The sequence below is a fragment of the Bufo bufo genome, chromosome 4, assembly GCF_905171765.1.
Source record: "Bufo bufo chromosome 4, aBufBuf1.1, whole genome shotgun sequence".
NCBI lineage: Eukaryota > Metazoa > Chordata > Amphibia > Anura > Bufonidae > Bufo > Bufo bufo.
Window position 1 is genome coordinate 198,606,788 of NC_053392.1, and position 21,220 is coordinate 198,628,007.

Consider the following 21,220-nt stretch of genomic DNA (forward strand, 5'->3'; position numbering starts at 1 on the left):
ACACTCTAGGATTCTTCATCACTTCATTGAGCAGTCTGCGCTGTGCTCCTGCATTGACTGGAGCACTGGATCCCTGTGCAAACAGGAATCCAGATCCATAAGCTGCACTAAACAACACAGGAAAATCCCAACAGACCATCACATAGACATCACACATAAAGATGAACATAAACTTAATGTGACATAATATTTATGAACCACAAGGGTGGCTCTCACTGGCAGTTGGTAAACACAGGAGGCTGCTCCAGCTAAGCATGGCTGAAGCAACCTACTGAGCCATGCCAAACACCAAGGCTATATAGGCCTAAGTGGCCACACCCACACAATCAGACACACCCCGTGACTCATACACACAGAAAGGGAGTTAACCCTTCCAAAACCACAGGGAAGGGAAAACACCAACTTAAAGGGGAAGTGTCAAAACGAAAGTCACACTGTGGCTGTTGCCGCAGGCAACGACATGGGTGGCTACCATGTCCTGGGAGTCAGCCCGAAGGCCGGGACACTGCCACCACATGTACACACTATACAAAACGTTGCTGCGAGCAGCCACAGTGAAGGGACAGGTCTCAGTGCACACGTAACATAAACACAGTGCACACCATACATACATACACACACACCTAACAAAGCGGTAGCTAGGTGTAACCATATGAAGATGCCGCAAGCTGCCTAGCACCAGCTCAGGCTGCTATCTGCGACAATCTCCAACCACTTGTTGCCCGCGGCAACCACAAGTGAGGCAACACACAAGCAGCCCTCACCTGTGGTTGAACAACCAAAAACAAACCGCAGGCAACCGCATGCGGTTAAGGAGTCACGGTCATGGCCATGGCCGTGACAATTGATCTTTACAGGACGGCCACTCCTAGGAAGAGTAGCAGCAGTGCTGAACTTTCTCCATTTATAGACAATTTGTCTTACCGTGGACTGATGAACAGCAAGGCTTTTGGAGATACTTTTATAACCCTTTCTAGCTTTATGCAAGTCAACAATTCTTAATCGTAGGTCTTTTGTGCGAGACATCATTCACATCAGGCAATGCTTCTTGTGAAAAGCAAACCCAGAACTGGTGTGTGTTTTTTATAGGGCAGGGCAGCTGCAACCAACACCTTCAATCTCATCTCATTGATTGGACTCCAGTTGGCTGACACATCACTCTAATTAGCTCTTGGAGATGTCATTAACCTAAGGGTTCACATACTTTTTCCACCTGCACTGTGAATGTTTACATGGTGTGTTCAATAAAAACATGGTAACATATTTTTTTTAAAATAATGTTTTATTAGCGTTTTCAAAGCATGTCTTACAAATGATTACACATTCATTATTCTGATACAGTTGCTTTTACACATGGACATCATCAAGATATAGTTTCAGCAATATCAAACCAACACTTAAACTCTGTAAAGATGAGTACACGTTTTAATGGATACTCAACATGTTTTTACCAATTTACTCCCCAACCTTCCCTCCCCCCCCTCAACCTTCTCTGGATGTGCCTCCTTACACTATAACTCCTTCTCTTATCTTAGGTTCACTTTTATCACTTAGTGTACTCTTAAGTTTCCCAACGTTCCCTTTAGATCCCCTGTTAAATACCATTCGGTATGTTTAAAGTTACTCATGATCTTTTGAATATCTTCCCCTGACATATTTCTGCTAATAAATGTTTTCCATTTATTTAGGAAATGTGTCGACGTTGTATTCTTGTGTGACTCTGCTTCCATTTGTTCCATTAGTAAAAAATGCTTCATCTGTCCCACAAACTCTGTCATAGACGGGATTTGAGTCTCTAACCATTTATTAAGCAAGCATCTCAATGAAAGTGCCCCTTCTACCAGTCTCGGAAATCTTAGTTGATCTTTATATATATGAAAAAGTACAATTTGTGGTTCACAAGCCAATTCAATATTCCATATTTGTTTAATCCATGTAAGTATCTCTTTCCAATATGTCTGTGTTATTTTACACTCCCAAGCACAATGAATTAGGTCAGCTTTAGGTTGCTTACATTTAGGACATATCACTAATCTATTAGGATTAGCAGCATTCTGAGGTATATTAAAAGCATAAATGGCTCCAGGTTACCGCTTTTCTCACTCTTATCCAGCCCTCTATGATCCTATCTTTCCAATCTGATGCACCTAAGGCTACTTTCACATTAGCGTTTTTCTTTTCCGGCATAGAGATCCGTCACAGGGGCTCTATACCGGAAAAGAACTGATCAGGCATATCCCCATGCATTCTGAATGGAGAGTAATCCGTTCAGGATGCATCAGGATGTCTTCAGTTCAGTCATTTTGACTGATCAGGCAAAACAGAAAACCGTAGCATGCTACGGTTTTATCTCCGGCGAAAAAAACTGAAGACTTGCCTGAATGCCGGATCCAGCATTTTTTTCCATAGGAATGTATTAGTGCCATTCAAAATACCGGAATGCCGGATCCGTCCTTCCGATCTGCGCATGTGCAGACCTCTAAAAATGAGAAAAAAATAAATGCCTGATCCGTTTTGCCTGATGACACCGGAAAAACTGATCCGGTATTGCAATGCATTTTTCTGCCTGATCAGGCATTTTTCAGACTGATCAGGATCCTGATCAGTCTGAAAAATGCCTGATCAGTAAGAAAAAATGACATGCGTTTGCATACAGTTTGCCTGATCAGGCAGTCAGTTCAGGCAACGGAACTGCCTGCCGGAATCAAACAACGCAAGTGTGAAAGTACCCTAAGGGCTCTTTCACACTTGCGTTATTGTCTTCCGGCATAGAGTTCCGTCGTCGGGACTCTATGCCGGAAGAATACTGATCAGGATTATCCTAATGCATTCTGAATGGAGAGTAATCCGTTCAGGATGCATCAGGATGTCTTCAGTTCCGGTACGGAACGTTTTTTGGCCGGAGAAAATACCGCAGCATGCTGCGCTTTTTGCTCCGGCCAAAAATCCTGAAGACTTGCCGCAAGGCCGGATCCGGGATCAATGCCCATTGAAAGGCATTGATCCGGATCCGGCCTTAAGCTAAACGTCGTTTCGGCGCATTGCCGGACCCGACGTTTAGCTTTTTCTGAATAGTTACCATGGCTGCCGGGACGCTAAAGTCCTGGCAGCCATGGTAAGTGTAGCGGGGAGCAGGGGAGCAGCATACTTACCGTCCGTGCGGCTCCCCGGGCGCTCCAGAGTGACGTCAGGGCGCCCCAAGCGCATGGATCACGTGATCACATGGATCACGTCATCCATGCGCATGGGGCGCTCTGACGTCATTCTGGAGCGCCCGGGGAGCCGCACGGACTGTAAGTATACCGCTCCCCCGCTCCCCACTACTACTATGGCAACCAGGACTTTAATAGCGTCCTGGGTGCCATAGTAACACTGAAAGCATTTGGAAGACGGTTCCGTCTTCAAATACTTTCAGTACACTTGCGTTGTTACGGATCCGGCAGGCACCTCCGGCAACGGAAGTGCATGCCGGATCCCAACAACGCAAGTGTGAAAGAGGCCTAAGAGTGGTTCCCAATTCCGAAACATCTTGGACTCCATTTTCTTATCTTGCCTATCTCTAACCTCTTTGTACACCTCAGATAAGGAGATCTTACGTTCCTTGTTTTTCAGCAAATTATCAAATTGGTTTGACACATATTCCTTCTTCACATCTTTTAATCTGTGTTTGCAAAAATGCATAACCTGCAAGTAAGGCAGTATTTGTCCCACAGAAAGAGTAAATGTTTCCTGCATTTCCTTGAAGGTTCGGTATCTCGGGTCTTTATCATGCATAACCTGTTGTAGATTATTTATTCCCTTGGTCTCCCAGGCCCGGAACATTTTATTGGTTCTGCCCATTTCAAATTCAGAATGTCTGAATAATGTCATGTGTTTGGACGCTAAAAAGGATAAGCCATACATCTTTCTCATTTCTTTCCAGGTAACCACAGTATCTCTTATTAACACAGAATTTTTAATATCTGAGTGCATCAGTGCTAATTTTGAGTGTAACAGCCCCCCCAATTCATACCCCTTGGCCAACTCCTTTTCTAACGCTACATTCGAGTAATGTGAAGTCTGATTTAACCAGTCTCTACAATGGCGGAAAATCCCTGCCAGATTGTACCGTCTTATATCTGGAAATTGTGTACCCCCCGCTCCCAGAGTACACCATAACTTTTTCAGCCCAATACGAGCTCTTTTCCCAGACCAGATAAAATCTGTAAAAGCTCTGTTAAGTGCCATTATGTCTTTATGACGTATGAGAATTGGTACTGTTTGCATCGGGTACAACAATTTTGGGAAACTTATCATTTTTATTAAATGACATTTCCCCAGCAGAGACAATGGTAGAGTTTTCCATCTGTTTAACTCTTGTTGGATTTTACTAAACAGTGGCGTGAAATTAAGAGCATATAAGGAATGGGGAGATTTGCCTATTTTTATTCCAAGGTATGTGATATAATCTTTAGCTACTTTGACTGGAGACCTTTGTAGAGTGGCAGACATTACCTCCTTGTGTCCCTTTAGTAGCAATAACTCACACTTAGCTATATTTACTTTAAAACCTGAATACAATCCAAATTCATGTAGTGCTTCAAAAATTTTTGTGATGTCTCTTGAGGGATTGGCCAGATACATAATTATATCATCCGCGAAAAGGGATGTATAGACCGTTTTGGATCCTATAGTGATTCCTTCAAAAGCTTCTTTTGACTCTAGATACCTCGCCAGGGGCTCCATCGCAATGTTAAACAATAACAGTGACAGAGGGCACCCCTGCCTCGTACCTTTCAATAGCTGGAATGGGCGAGACAAAAATCCTAGCAATGCTATTTGCGCCCCAGGGTCGGCATACAATGCCAACAGGAAAATTCTGAATACCCCCGTCACTCCCATTTTATCCAACACTGCCGCCAACCAGTCCCATCTTACGTTGTCAAAGGCTTTCTCGGCGTCAATAGTTAACAACGCTGGGTTCGTAAGATCAGCTGATTTGCGATATGTGTGATCTAATATCGTCAGCACTTTCCTTAGATTAAAAACAGCTGACCTACCTTTGACAAATCCCACTTGGGATGATTCAATTAGACTTGGTAGAATATTGGCTAGCCTATCTGCCATAATTTTAGCGAAAAATTTTTGATCCACATTTATGAGAGAAATGGGTCGGTAGGAAGCCGGCAGCGTTGGATCTTTCCGATTGGGATTAAACGTATGTACGCAGTATTATTAGTTAATTGCGTTTGCTCCCCATTTAATACACGGTTGTATTGTTTCATCAATAGTAGAGAGACTTTGTTTCCCAGCAATTTGTAAAATTCTACCGTATAACCATCCGGTCCCAGTGCCTTCCCTGATTTTAGTGACCGTATTGTCATTGAAACCTCTTTCTGCGATATCAACTTATTTAAGTCAGCTAATTGTTCTTCCGTTACTCGCGGAAGAGATATTCTGTCTAGGAGGGTGTTTGTCATTGATTGCGGTGGATCATCTCTGGAATACAGTTTTTGATAATACTCCCTAAATATTTCTAGTACCAGCTTCGGGGATGTCTGCAAGTTTCCTGATTTTTCTTTCAAGGACGGAATACACATTTGTTCTCTAGGTCCCCTAGATAACCTTGCCAAGATTCTACCCGCCTTATTGCCATATTTAAAGAACACGGAGTCCTTCTTAGTTCTATGCATCTCTTCCCATCTAGTGTACCATAATTCATAATCTGTCTTAGCTAGCAACCAGACCTGTTTTAGTTCTGCTGTGCTGTTCTGCCTTACGTAGAACTTCAGTGACCTTGTCTATTCTTTTTTTCGTTTTCTTTTTTATTGCATGTACATGCGAAATTATTCTCCCCCTTAAAACTGCCTTGGCGGCATCCCATAGCAGGGTTGGATTCTCCATATGCTCTTCATTATCACTCATATATTCCAAATACCATGCTTTCACTAATTCTTGAAAATTCTCATTACTTGCTAAGTACGTTGGAAAGCCCAAATGTAATCAGTACCTTTCTGAACCTTATCGTATAGCTCCAGCTGTACAGGACAATGGTCTGAGATTACCATATCTACAGGGTGGGCCATTTATATGGATAGACCTTAATAAAATGGGAATGGTTGGTGATATTAACTTCCTGTTTGTGGCACATTAGTATATGTGAGGGGGGAAACTTTTCAAGATGGGTGGTGACCATGGCGGCCATTTTGAAGTCGGCCATTTTGTTTTTTCAATAGGAAGAGGGTCATGTGACACATCAAACTTATTGGGAATTTCACACGAAAAACAATGGTGTGCTTGGTTTTAACGTAACTTTATTCTTTCATGAGTTATTTACAAGTTTCACTTTGTTTACAGCCATTGACATGTCGCCGAGGTTAACACGTGAGGAGCGGATAGAAAATGTGTTGATGTCTGGTGAACGCAGTAACCGGGTCATTGCAGCAGATTTCAATGCAAGACACCCTACGAGACCACCTATCTCCCATGCTACAGTTAGCAAACTGCTTGCTAAGTTTCGTGAAACTGGTTCAGTGTTGGATTTGCCAAAATGTGGACGCATGAAATCTGTCTCTAATGAAGAAATATCAGTGGCTGTCCTAGCTTCTTTCAGCAAGAGCCCACAGCGTAGCACTCGCCGCATGTCACTGGAGAGTGGCATTAGTCGAACATCCCTTCGGCGGATATTAGCTACTCACAAATGGCACCCTTACAAACTCCAGCTACTGCAGCATCTCAACGAGGATGACCCAGATCGGCGCACTGAATTTCCAGAATGGGCAAAACAAAAATTGGAACAGGACCCTCAGTTTACGCAGAAGATTTTGTTCAGTGATGAGGCAAACTTTTATGTGAATGGTGAAGTTAACAAACAAAACCACCGCTATTGGTCTGACACTAGCCCACATTGGATAGATCCCTCCAAGACTGTTGGAACAAAAAAAATGATGGTATGGTGTGGTATATGGGGTACAAAGATAGTGGGGCCATTCTTCATCAATGGAAACCTCAAGGCCACTGGATATGCGAAATTGCTACATGATGATGTGTTTCCCTCTTTATGCACTGAAGCTGGCACGTTCCCAGATTTTTTCCAGCAAGATAGTGCACCACCACATTATGGGTGTCAGGTCCGAGCATTCCTAGATGAATAGTTTCCTGGAAAGTGGATTGGTCGTCGTGGGCCAGTTGAATGGCCCGCAAGGTCTCCCGATCTGACCCCCTTAGACTTTTATCTTAGGGGTCATCTGAAGGCAATTGTCTATGCTGTGAAGATGCGAGATGTGCAGCACCTGAAACTACGGATACTGGAAGCCTGTGCTAGTATTTCTCCTGCGGTGTTTCTATCAGTGTGTGAAGAGTGGGAGAAAAGGGTTGCATTGACAATCCAACACAATGGGCAGCACATTGAACACATTTTATAAGTGGTCAGAAACTTTTAAATAACTCATGAAAGAATAAAGTTACATTAAAACCAAGCACACCATTGTTTTTCTTGTGAAATTCCCAATAAGTTTGATGTGTCACATGACCCTCTTCCTATTAAAAAAAAAAAAGTTGGATTCAAAATGGCTGACGTCAAAATGGCCGCCATGGTCACCACCCATCTTGAAAAGTTTCCCCTCTCACATATACTAATGTGCCACAAACAGGAAGTTAATATCACCAACCATTCCCATTTTATTAAGGTCTATCCATATAAATGGCCCACCCTGTAGTATGGTAGTGGACCGCATCTGGAGAATCAAATCTGAAGAGACCAAAACATAGTCTATTCTAGACCATGAATCATGTGGTGTAGAATAAAAGGTATATTCTCTCCCTTCCGGGTTGCTTCTCCTCCATGGATCCACCAATCCACTATCTCTCTTAAAACTTTCCAATACCCTGTCTCGTACACCTTGGGGAGGTTCCTTACTGCGGGAGCCTTTCTTGTCTTCCTTATAATTTACTACAGCATTCATATCTCCCCCTACTATCATATTTCCCGTTATTTCGACTTCTACTACTTGGCCTAGGGAGTTGAAAAAAGATCTATTTTCTCCATTCGGTCCATACACATTAATGATACATAACTTTCCGCCATGATAAATGATGTTCACCTTTTGCCATCTACCTTCCTTATCTGCAATGTGGTCTATCACCTGGCACTTGAAATTCTTATGAAAAAGAATCAGGGTTCCAGCTTTTTGTCCCTTTGCGGGTGAACCAATAGCTTTCCCCACCCACATCTTCTCCATGCGCACAAAGTCCTCACTTAATAAGTGCGTCTCCTGTAAAAGCGCTATATCTGGCTTAATGCGTTTTAGGTGATGGGGGATCATATTACGTTTTTAAGGGGAACGCAACCCTTTTACATTCCAAGAGACTACACGCATTGGCATTTATGAGCATGGATAAAATGTCTATGTAAGTTATGAGAACACATCCAGAGATTAAACAAACCCTTCCCCAAGAACATAAAACTAAGTATGCAACTTACAATGTACATGAATTCCATTGGACTAAACAGATTTGATATCACAGAATCTCCTTCACTCTCCATCTCGACTTCTTTTTTCCCGCCTTTTAGCAACATTTCTATTCCCCATATTTATTTTATCTAGAACATTCCCCACGCCCCCTCGACTAGTATAAACCCTCATCTTAAGCTTTTTCCAGGGGCACCCACCCAAACATTCAATAGGCAAATGTCCCAAACATAAGCGTTATTTCTGTGCACGTGAGTGGCCCCTAGGCATAGCGACTACCCGTTTCAGCCACACTACCTTCACAACATGGAAGTCTCTTATGTGCATTAAGAACCTCTTTTAGGTCAGTCAGTCCTCCGTCCAATCTTGAGGTCCCCCTGATTTGTGCAGAACTTGTCCCTCTAAGTGATCTCTGAGGCGCTTTGTCTGCGGAGACTTGTCCGGCTGATCTCGTGTATCCTTCTTCTTTCCCGCCGTTCTGTACCATGAGGGCTCCATCTTGTCAATTTGCAGTTGTAATACTTCCACCGCTTCCTCTGGCATTTCATATGTCTCTGTGCTTCCATCAGCCTTATATATTCGAAGAATCGCTGGGTACATTAAAGCAAATCTGGTATTACGCTGGTAATGTTCCATGCAGATTCTTGAGAACGCTCTCCTGCGTTTAGCCACATCTGCGGAGTAATCTCCGAATATAAGGATCTTAGCTCCTTTCCATTCAAGGTCTTCAGCTTTTCTTTTAAAGTGTCGTAGAATGCTCACTTTGTCTTGAAAGTTTAGGTACTTTACAATGACCTGTCTGGGTCTATTATCCATTCTTTTGTTTCTGCTTTTGTTCAGGGTATGTCCTCTGATATCTGGGCCCACTCTATGTGCCCTTTCCGCAATACATTTCCCTGGCAGACCCAATAGTTCGGGAAGCACCACCTCGCATACATGAAGTAAGTCCTTCGCCAGCACCTCTTCTGGGATCCCCACAATCCGAAGATTGCTACGTCGGGACCTGTTCTCGAGGTCTTCAATGCGTTCCGATAATTTTCTGTTCTCTGCGATTAGTCTTTTAGTTTGCGACACATTCGCATCCATATTTATTTCAAGTGCATGCACTCGGGTTTCCGTCTCCCCAATTCGCACACTCTGTTGTTTCAAATCCTCCTGTATTTATTGCATGGAGGTTTTAATGGCTGCCGCCAACGTGGTTTGTAGGTCCGTGGCTAAATGTGCCGCCACCTCTACGGCTAATGTCTTGTAGTCTAAGTCCTTTAGATTGTGTAAGGATGAGGACTGGCCGTTTTCCGGCTCATTGCTATCCTCTGTGGAGTTTGTCACACTGCTCGGCGCCATATCCGCTACCTCCGGTCCCTCTGCCTGCGGTTCATTCGCGCCTTTACCACATACTTTCTTGCCTATTTTGAGCACGTACCGGTCCATACAAAGCCTTACGGCCTCTGATATGTGTGTGCCTTTATCGTTGCGCACCAAATGCAGGTAGCTGTGGCTTTATGCAGTTTTTTTAGTCGAGGGTGACGGGAGCCGATCTCCCCTGCTGCCTTACATGCGGGCGCCGGAACTGGAAGTCAACATGGTAACATTTAATTATTTGTATGTTATTAGTTTAAGCAGACTGTGATTGTCTATTGTTGTGACTTAAATGAAGATCAGATCACATTTTATGACCAATTTGTGCAGAAATCCATATCATTCCAAAGGGTTCACATACTTTTTCTTGCAACTGTATATATATAAATACACGCGGCGTGTGTGTTTGCCCTTTAGGGTGCACACCCTAATGCAATAGGCTGCGCACGCCTATGAATGCAGCCGATGCCTTCCTTAGGCATCGTGGCTGCCTTCCGGGAGAGCCTGTGAGATCCAGCCCCCTGGATCTCACAGGCAAGCAGGCTGTAAATGTGTTACACTCTGTAATATACTTACAGCCAATGCATCACAGTACAGAAGTATTGTGATGCATTGTAAAGGGGATCAGACCCCCAAAAGTTGAAGTCCCAGAGTGGGACAAAAAAAAAAGTTAAAAAAAAGATAAAAAAATGAAGTTTAAAAAAAAAGTTAAGTTTTAAGTAAAAAAAAAAAAAGTAGACATATTAGGTATCGCCCCGTCCGTATCGACTGGCTCTAAAAAAATATTACATGTCCTAACCCCCCGTCAAAACAAATAAATAAAAACAGTGCGAAAAAAAAAATATTTGGTCACCTTACATCACTAAAAGTGCAACACCAAGCGATCAGAAAGGCATATGCCCCCCAAAATAGTACCAATCTAACCGTCACCTCATCCCGCAAAAAAATGAGCCCCTACCTAAGACAATCGCCCCAAAAAAATAAAAAACTATGGTTCTCAGACTATGGAGACATGATTTTTTTTGTTTCAAAAATGCTTTTACTTTGTTAAATGTAATAAAAAAAAATTAAAAAATGTATATTAGGTATAGCCGCGTTCATAACAACCTGCTGTGTAAAAATACCACATGACCTAACCTTACGGGTGAACACCGTAATAAAAAAAATATTTAAACGGTGTCAAAAAAGCATTTTTTGTCGCCTTACATCACAAAAAGTGTAATAGCAAGCGATCAAAAAGTCATACGCCCCCCAAAATAGTGCCAATCAAACCGTCTTCTCATCCCACAAAAATGAGCCCCTACCTTAGACAATCGCCAAAAAAAAATGTGGCTCTCAGACTATGGAGACACTAAAACATGATTTTTTTTTTGTTTCAAAAATTATTTTATTGTGTTAAATGTAATAAAAATAAAAAAAGTATACATATTAGGTATTGCCACATCCATAACAACCTCCTCTATAAAAGTATCACATGACCTAACCCCTCAGGGGAACACCGAAAAAATTAAAACTGTGTCAAAAAAGCTATTTTTTGTGACCTTATATCACAAAAAGTGTAATAGCAAGCGATCAAAAAGTCATATGCACCCCAAAATAGTGCCAATCAAACCGTCATCTCACCCCGCAAAAATTATACCCTATACAATCGCCCAAAAACTGAAAAAAACTATGGCTCTCAGACTATGGAGACACTAAAACATAATTTTTTTTGTTTCAAAAATGATATCATTGTGTAAAACTTACATAAATGAAAAAAAGTATACATGTTAGGTATTGCCATGTCCGTAATGACCTGCTCTATAAAAAATATCACATGACCTAACCACTCAGGTGAACACCGTAAAAAAATAAAAATAAAAACTGTCAAAAAAGCCATTTTTTGTCACCTTACATAAGAAAAAGTGTCATACCAGTCGATCAAAAAGTCATACGCACCCCAAAATAGTACCAATCAAACTTTTATCTCATCCCTAAAAAAATATATAAACTGTGCCAAAACAGCTATTTTTTGTTACCTTGCCTCACAAAAAGTGTAATATAGAGCAACTAAAAATCATATGTACCCTAAAATAGTACCAACAAAGCTGCCATCTTATCCTGTAGTTTCCAAAATTGGGTCTTTTTTGGGAGTTCCTACTCAAATGTGACATGGCAGCTTAAAATTATCAGAGTGAAATCTGCCTTTCAAAAACCATATGGCGTTCCTTTCCTTCTGCGCCCTGCCGTGTGCCCGTACAGCAGTTTAAAACTACATATGGGGTGTTTCTGTAAACTACAGAATCAGGGCAATAAATAATAAATTATGTTTGGCTGTTAACCCTTGCTTTGTTAGTGGAAAAAAAAACATTTTAAAATGGAAAATCTGTCAAAAATGTGAAATTCTGAAATTTCCATTAGTTATTGTAGAACACCTAAAGGGTTAACAACGTTTGTAAAATCAGTTTTGAATACCTTTAGGGGTGTACTTTCTAAAATGGGGTCATTTTTGGATGGTTTTCTATTTTGTAAGCCTCACAAAGTGACTTCAGGCCTGAACTGGTCCTCAAAAAGTGGGTTTTGGAAATTTGCTTCTAAACTTCTAAGCCTTCTAACGTCCCCAAAAAATAAAATTGCATTCACAAAATTATCCAAGTAGACATATGGGGAATGTAAAGTAGTAACTATTTTTGGATTATTACTATCTATTATAAAAGTAGAGAAATTAAAATTTGGAAATTTGCAAATTTTTCTAAATTTTTTATAAATTTGGTATTTTTTTGCAGTAGGAGACCAAAGTTGCCTGGCCCTGTCAATCTAATGTAGCAGGACGTGGTCATAGGTGGGAGAACGGAGCCTCTAGGAGCAGGGGCAACGCTAATTAGCATATTATAAAAGTTATTTTTCTGGAGTAACGGGGGCATGGATTACAGTAGGAATAGGCTAGTTAGCTTTAGCTGACATTAGCACATTGCTAATGTCAGGTAGTTTAATAGGGTTAATTCTGGTGACAGAAACCCTTTAATATGTCTTTTTTACCACACAGTGACCAGAAAAACCAAACCCTAAAAATTATGGTGGAGTTGCAGTTGCATTGTTTTTTCACACTGTTGCCCCAAAAAATATTTTAAAAGTTATACAATACAGTAGAGGTGCCCAAGATGGCGACATAAAAAAAAAAAAAACAAGCCCAAAGTGGCTATGTTGATGGAAGAAACTAAAAAAAAAAAGGCTTTTAAAATGCAGAGATAAAAATAAATAAAAAATAAAAAATTGGGGCGCCATAAGTACCAAACTAGGCTGCATGCTTATGGGGTTAAATCATGTGTTCAGAAAAGGAGGATGTATAAGGGGGAAAAAACACCATACTCGGGGACTGGGGAGTAAGGAGCGGTAAGAAGTTTGCATGTTGAAAACTCGTGACATATCCTCTTTAACTGACTTGCAAAATAACTTTACAATTTCCAACATTATACTCTTCAGTCTTTATTTTTTGCTCGTGTCCCTGTGTTTCACATACTTGGATATCACTGTCATGTATGCTTAGTCCTTCCATAGAAGTCTATTCCGCAGTAAAATGCTGCGGTCTAGTAATAGTGCAATAATTCTAGCTGCTGTGATATATTTTCCACTTAGTCAGCTACACAGACTCGACATTCAGAACTTGTTAGCTATAATCATAATCGTCAGTGTGTTAGGACAGCTGTCCATGGCCGCCACTGCCCTGCTCCTCCCTGTGGGCATGGATGCCACGTTACACGTTACTCATCGTGCTGCTGGTTAGGGGTCCCTGGGTATTTAAAGGGAACCTGTCACCAGTATTTTAGGTATAGAGCTGAGGACATGGGTTGCTAGATGGCCACTAGCACATCCACAATACCCAGTCCCCATAGCTCTGTGTGCTTTTATTGTGTAAAAAAACAGATTTAATACATATGCAAATTAACCTGAGATGAGTCAGAGCTTGAAAATATGACTCTTCTCTGGTCACACAAGTAAGATATGACTCTTATGCTAATTTGCATATGTATCAAATCGTTTTTTTTACACAATAAAAGCACAGAGAGCTATGGGGACTGGGTATTGCGGATGTGCTAGTGGCCATCTAGCAACCCATGTCCTCAGCTCTACACTGCGTGCAGAATTATTAGGCAAATGAGTATTTTGACCACATCATCCTCTTTATGCATGTTGTCTTACTCCAAGCTGTATAGGCTCGAAAGCCTACTACCAATTAAGCATATAAGGTATGTGCATCTCTGTAATGAGAAGGGGTGTGGTCTAATGACATCAACACCCTATATTAGGTGTGCATAATTATTAGGCAACTTCCTTTCCTTTGGCAAAATGGGTCAAAAGAAGGACTTGACAGGCTCAGAAAAGTCAAAAATAGTGAGATATCTTGCAGAGGGATGCAGCACTCTTAAAATTGCAAAGCTTCTGAAGCGTGATCATCGAACAATCAAGCGTTTCATTCAAAATAGTCAACAGGGTCCCAAGAAGCGTGTGGAAAAACCAAGGCGCAAAATAACTGCCCATGAACTGAGAAAAGTCAAGCGTGCAGCTGCCAAGATGCCACTTGCCACCAGTTTGGCCATATTTCAGAGCTGCAACATCACTGGAGTGCCCAAAAGCACAAGGTGTGCAATACTCAGAGACATGGCCAAGGTAAGAAAGGCTGAAAGACGACCACCACTGAACAAGACACACAAGCTGAAACGTCAAGACTGGGCTAAGAAATATCTCAAGACTGATTTTTCTAAGGTTTTATGGACTGATGAAATGAGAGTGAGTCTTTATGGGCCAGATGGGTGGGCCCGTGGCTGGATTGGTAAAGGGCAGAGAGCTCCAGTCCGGCTCAGATGCCAGCAAGGTGGAGGTGGAGTACTGGTTTGGGCTGGTATCATCAAAGATGAGCTTGTGGGGCCTTTTCGGGTTGAGGATGGAGTCAAGCTCAACTCCCAGTCCTACTGCCAGTTTCTGGAAGACACCTTCTTCAAGCAGTGGTACAGGAAGAAGTCTGCATCCTTCAAGAAAAACATGATTTTCATGCAGGACAATGCTCCATCACACGCGTCCAAGTACTCCACAGCGTGGCTGGCAAGAAAGGGTATAAAAGAAGAAAATCTAATGACATGGCCTCCTTGTTCACCTGATCTGAACCCCATTGAGAACCTGTGGTCCATCATCAAATGTGAGATTTACAAGGAGGGAAAACAGTACACCTCTCTGAACAGTGTCTGGGAGGCTGTGGTTGCTGCTGCACGCAATGTTGATGGTGAACAGATCAAAACACTGACAGAATCCATGGATGGCAGGCTTTTGAGTGTCCTTGCAAAGAAAGGTGGCTATTTTGGTCACTGATTGGTTTTTGTTTTATTTTTGAATGTCAGAAATGTATATTTGTGAATGTTGAGATGTTATATTGGTTTCACTGGTAAAAATAAATAATTGAAATGTGTATATATTTGTTTTTTGTTAAGTTGCCTAATAATTATGCACAGTAATAGTCACCTGCACACACAGATATCCCCCTAAAATAGCTAAAACTAAAAACAAACTAAAAACTACTTCCAAAAATATTCAGCTTTGATATTAATGAGTTTTTTGGGTTCATTGAGAACATGGTTGTTGTTCAATAATAAAATTAATCCTCAAAAATACAACTTGCCTAATAATTCTGCACTCCCTGTATACACAAAATCCAGGTGACAGGTTATCTTTAAGGCAGAGGGTACCTGAGCTTTAGGGTTCCTAAAGGTGTTGAAGTCTACTGAATCTATGATTCTCCTGTGTTTTGCATGGCAATTTGGATGGCAAGTAAATAAATTAATTTCATTAGTGCAAATTAAATGTACATGAGGTCTCACAGAAGGTATCACTAATCAAAGGATTCAGTTGAAGATGTACATAAGTATATGCAGCTTGTTCATGCTGGACGTTTCAGTCTTCCCAGACCTTAATCTCATCAATCACTGCAACAGAAAGAGATGAGTATAGAGCATAAATGAATGTGTATGTGAGATCAACCTAGAAAGGGTGAAAAATACGCAAATTAAAATGCTAGGTATACAAGATACGGGAATGAGTCATATAATCTCATGAGGGAAACAACAATAATAATAATAGGAGTAATGAAAAAGTTAATACTGGCAGGAATAAATTAGCAGGAATACCACAAAACATAATCATACCATACTATGTCATGCCCATGATATAGCTCAGTAATACTACATGCAAAGGAATATGCTTTGACTATTTTCATACAGAATCCAACAGAAAAAACTCTGTACAACTCCATATGAAATTGGAGGAACTAGGAAGTTCAGAGGACACCAGGGGAGTCTATGATTGTATAGTGCTTTCATACTTGTGTGTGCATGAGGCCTTTGTTTTAAAGGGAACCTGACAACCAGAAATTCGACATTTAACTGTGCTCATTACCTTATTATTTCAAGCACATTGTCCCCCATTGTGCCGTTAATCTGCTTTTGTGTTTCATGGTTGCTGACAAAATCAACTTTATTCCACGCTCCGGCTCCTGCCATATGCTATTAAGCGCTATGAAGTCAAGGAGGCTGGGTCTTACATCTTCAAGTCAAGTTTGACGCACCCTCTTCTTGCCTCCTGTCCCTTGATTGACGTGTCATCCCCTTAGCTCCCCACATCTCACATACATTTCTCACAGGTGCACTCTGTCTCCTCCAGGGAGCCTGCGCAGTGAAACAGGTTGTACAGCATCTGGCTTCTTCGTTTGTCCACTTGAGCTCTGCGTGAAGTAGGGATGAGCGAACTTGTGTTTTCAAGTTCGGCATACAAGGTTCGGGTTATCTGAGAATTCCATTATGGTCCGTGGTAGCAGAATCCATAACTTATAGTCTGTGGTAGCGGAATCCATAAAGGAATTCTTAGATAACCCGAACCTTGTACGCCGAACTTGAAAACAAAAATTTTACTCAATACTAGTGTGCAGTGACCGCTTGCTGTTGGTCATCTAGGTTGTATGCAAACCTTCCAGACGCACACTGCTTCCCTTGTCTGGTGCAGGAACAGGGAAGTGCTGAAGCCAGGCACTGTACACTCTGTCTTCTTCAGGATGCCTGTCTAGTGAAGGTGAGTGCACCTGTGTGAGATGTGGAGAGGCCAGGGGATGACTTTGCCCTTGCTCTGTAACGTCAATCAAGGAGCAGGAGACAGAAATAGGGTGCAGAGAACTTGACTTGAAGGATGCAAGAGCCAGCCTCCTTAATGTCAGAGTGCTCATTAGCATATGACAGGAGTGGGAAATAAAGTTGATCTATAAAACACAAAAGCAGAATAACAGCACCATGGGGGTAAGTGTTCTGTCCTTCCTCAGTTGAATGAGAATTTTTTTTTAACTGGTGGGTCACTTTAAAGGGGTTATCCAATAGTACAAATACCTCCCACAATGCCCAGGCCCCTCCTATAGACAATACTTACCCGGTCCCTGGCACCCGCGTCCCTCTGGATTCCTGCACGGCCACCGCCGCATCTTCCCATTGTGAGGATCAAAACATCTGCCGACGGGGGCGGGAGCGGCCAATAGCAGGCTGTGGCGGTGACCAGCCTCCCTAACGTCACCTCTGGCAGAAGAAAGGCTAGGTGTCCCCCCTGTCCCTTGCCACAAAGCACTGAGGGAAGGGGGGGCCCTCTGCTGTCTGTGTCCGCCCCTGGGAAGTGCTCATTAGTATTCACACCATAAGACACACTGACATTTTCCCTTCACTTTGGGGGGGGGGGGAGTGCGTCCTATAGAGCAAAAAATACAGGTAACTTATTTCTGTAACTTGATCTACATTCATATGTGCCACTAAGGTATTTTCATCTGATTTTCTCTTCCCAGATCTGCTGTCGCCTGGGTAACATATTTCATATGACAAGCCTGCCATTACCTGGTCCTGTGTCATCGGCAGCTCCAGTGCCGTCAGATCAACCACCTGAAGTGATATCACCTACCACATGTAGCAATAGTAATACAACTGCACCTAGTCCGTGTGCTCATGATTCTGACACTTTACGAGCTACAGATATAGCAACGACAGAAAATAAAGAGAATCCGTGTGATTTGTCAGCTACACAAAGTGATTTTGCAGTAAATTTTCTGAAAGTCTGAATGCCATATCCTAAACCTATACAGCTGTGGAACTGGAATATTGAAGCGATTTGTTGTAAGCAGATTATGTTAAACTCCATAAAATGATAGAACATGCAGCTTCCATAGCGTACATTATTTCTTTCCATGGAGAGGGCTTCTGTAAAAGAACTATATATGAGCCCTTTGCTTAAAAGCTCACCACAAAACACTCCTTAGATCCTTCTAGCAATTCAATAATACATAAATACATAAAACTGCAATATAATAGATAGTAGGAAGCAGTTTTGAAAGGGGTTGTGTCAATATGAAAGTTATACCATGACTAATTGTTTAGTGGTGGTCTGACTGCTGGGATCCCACCGCTTCTAGTTCTCAGGATCAGTGAGGGTGGCAGCGCCGAACACCAACCAATCAGTTAGTTATCTCCTATTCTCTAGATAGGGGATAACTTTCCTACTTGGTATAACCCCTTTAATGTTGAGAGTGGGCCCATTATCTGCTTGGGCCCATGTTCAGGTGCCCTCTAGGGTGCTGGGCAGTTCATTAGTCCATTGGTAGTTATGATGGCTTACAGTGGGGGAGTTCAAAGGCTTCTTTTTACCACATTGTGACATTTGGTTTGGATGTTGAATACTCATGGTATGGATTACTTCTACGTTATTTTACATAGCTCATGATTTATTAAATGGATTTAAAGGCCATACAGTATTCTATTTTTTTTGTTTTCATGGATGGTTTAAAATGTTTTGTCAGCTGTGGTTTTTGATGTCTAATTAAAGTTGATGTCTTTAATAAATGATACTTTGGGATAACTGAGTTGGTGTGTTATAGGTTATTATTATTGTGGCTGTGAAAAAAGACGAAGGGTCTGAAACACGTTGCAGAGGGAGTAGCTTTGTCATTCTATAATCTAAAATTTGTTATGACTCAACAGATCGGTTTGATAATGACATTTTAATGGATACTAATAAAGGCAATGCCTTTTAACAGGAGTAGAGCTGTATCTTCTTTGAACTTTCTACAAGTGACATTTTGAAAATGCTGAGGTGACCTACATATTGATGATGAGCTGGCTTTGTTCTTATCTCTGTAATTTACAGTTTACATACATTGACTTCTTTTACCTACACACCCTCTTCTTTTCAAAGCAGTCTAGTAGGCGTAAAACGTATCTAAAACACATAATACATTTCACATATGGCATGTACAACAGTCTTATGGGTATGGGGAGCTCCTGACTCTGCCCTGACAGATGATGTCAGGAAAGAAAGGTTCTGGCACATTGAATTTCAATCCCCAATCCTTTTGTTCTCACGGAAGATTAGGCTTTCTCCTCTCTCCACATTGAAAACACAGCCCAGCGTGTGCATGTATGGATTAGTCAAGAGAGATAGCTATTGGTCAAACGCTCACTATTGAAGTTATTTTGGCACTTTTACACTTACCAAAATTGACACTTTCATGCTCCTATGAAACACTGCCACTTTCCCAGAAAACTCTTTTCAGGGTCTGAATTCTGGTGCCTCTACAAAAGTGCCATAGGCACATAGGGATTTTGGTACCGATGACTTATCCTCAGGATAGGTCCTCAGTGCGGTATCTGATAAGTGGGGGTCCAACACCTGGGACCCCCGCCGATCAGCTATTTGAGAAGGCACTGGCACCAGGGCCGTCTTTAATATTGATTGGACCCTGGGCAAGAATTTACTTGGGCCCCCTGGATCCCGCCTTCCCACACCCTAGCATGTGGCCACTAGACGTGTTCCTTGGCAGTAATGTAAATACTGCCTTTTTTTCTGAATAGGCAGAGTTTACATTAAAAAGCTTGGCTTGCAGAGACATGCTGTAGACACCAGAACTACTACTTTAGCTGCTGTGGTTCTGGTGACTATAGTGTCCCTTAATATAGAGAAAAAAGAAAGAATCAGCACAAAAGTATCAAATAAAATGGCTGTATCTGTGACAACCACCCAAAAATCCTATCATACTATGCCACAGTTACCATACAGGTCTCGTCTTCTAGAGACTTCTGGAGGCGAATCCACTGTGAGCACAGTAGACGTTTAAGATTGGTTGGTGTGCCCATACATGATACAATCGCGATTGTATGTACAATCGGTAAAATAAAATTATCGATTTTGCGCTGGAAATCAAATTATTTTTCTGCCACCACTCTTCGTATTGAATCAGGCGAAGAGACCCCAGCTAGCTAATCCTATAGGGACGAAACGGTTATTTGCAACCTAGCTAACCAATTAACAATGTATAAAAATAAGACAAATGCGGTAGTATGTCTCCTCTGAGGACAGAGTTCTTAGCACAGACCAGATAATCAGGTAACAAGGGCAAAACTGGAACGATTAAATCGTTAGTTTGATTTTAAAAACTATACACAAAAATATACATTAAAACTGACAGATAAATATACCTGTCAGTCGAAGAGATTGGTTGGATGGAAATAGGTAAGAGATGGAAAGGAGTAGAATGTCTGTAAGTTCAGAATTACCGCGGTAGGGTCCAGTAAAAGATAAAGTCTTTGCAAGGAATAATTCAAGATGGCAGTGTGCCCGTGTCCAGCGGGCGGTCGTGATGTTAATCGACTTCAGATGGTAGGTGAAGGACCAGGACCTGAGTGGGTCACTGTGTTTTACCCACTCTGTAGCTGGGAGTGGCTATGACACGTACAAGCCCAGCTCTGTGTAATTGGAAGAGGGGCAGTTCTTGCCCTGAGAGGGAGAGAATCTGGCAGAATATTGGCTTTGCCAGTTTCTCTGTACACGTAGGTCAAATTAAGAAATAAAGTTCATATTTATAATCTGGACAATTTTACGCATCATCTGATACCAAATATGACTGGAAGATAATACAGGGTGCCTGAGAACCGTTATATCTCAGAGCGGGAATTTCCAATTGACTTGCGGATCTCCTGGAAGGTGTTAGAAGAACCGAAACATTTTCTGAAGAGATTGTTCATTTTGTATTTTCCTAACCCAGGAAATATGGGAAAAATATGAAGTCTATGGATTGGAGGTGACCTTAAGGTCATCTTCCTTCTTGTACCAACCAGCTATGTGATAAGGATCTGTCCTTCTCTTTTGAAGGTCTGACCAGGCTTAAGGAGTGTAAAAACTCATGCTGTGTTGGGGCCGCTCAGACTAGAGAGAAGGCCCGTTTATGAGGTTTTGTCATGATGATATCAGATTGATGGATGTATAACCTGACAGGGGGTCAGTAGGAATCTTTGGCCAGGGTTTGCTAATTAACCTCTGCTCTGTGAGCTGTAACGGAAAGTTTTAACTCTTTGTGTGCAGGAGAG

At 41.8% G+C, this 21,220-nt stretch overlaps 1 protein-coding gene across 1 annotated transcript in view; it reads left to right on the plus strand.

Moving 5' to 3' along the window:
* SAMD7 (sterile alpha motif domain containing 7) overlaps window positions 1–17,922 on the plus strand; it is a 73,109-nt gene extending 55,187 nt beyond the window's left edge. The window contains exon 8 of the mRNA XM_040431069.1: window positions 17,653–17,922. Coding sequence (XP_040287003.1) covers window positions 17,653–17,922 — 270 coding nt within the window. The remainder of the gene's footprint in view (window positions 1–17,652) is intronic.
* Window positions 17,923–21,220: the final 3,298 nt, after the last annotated feature.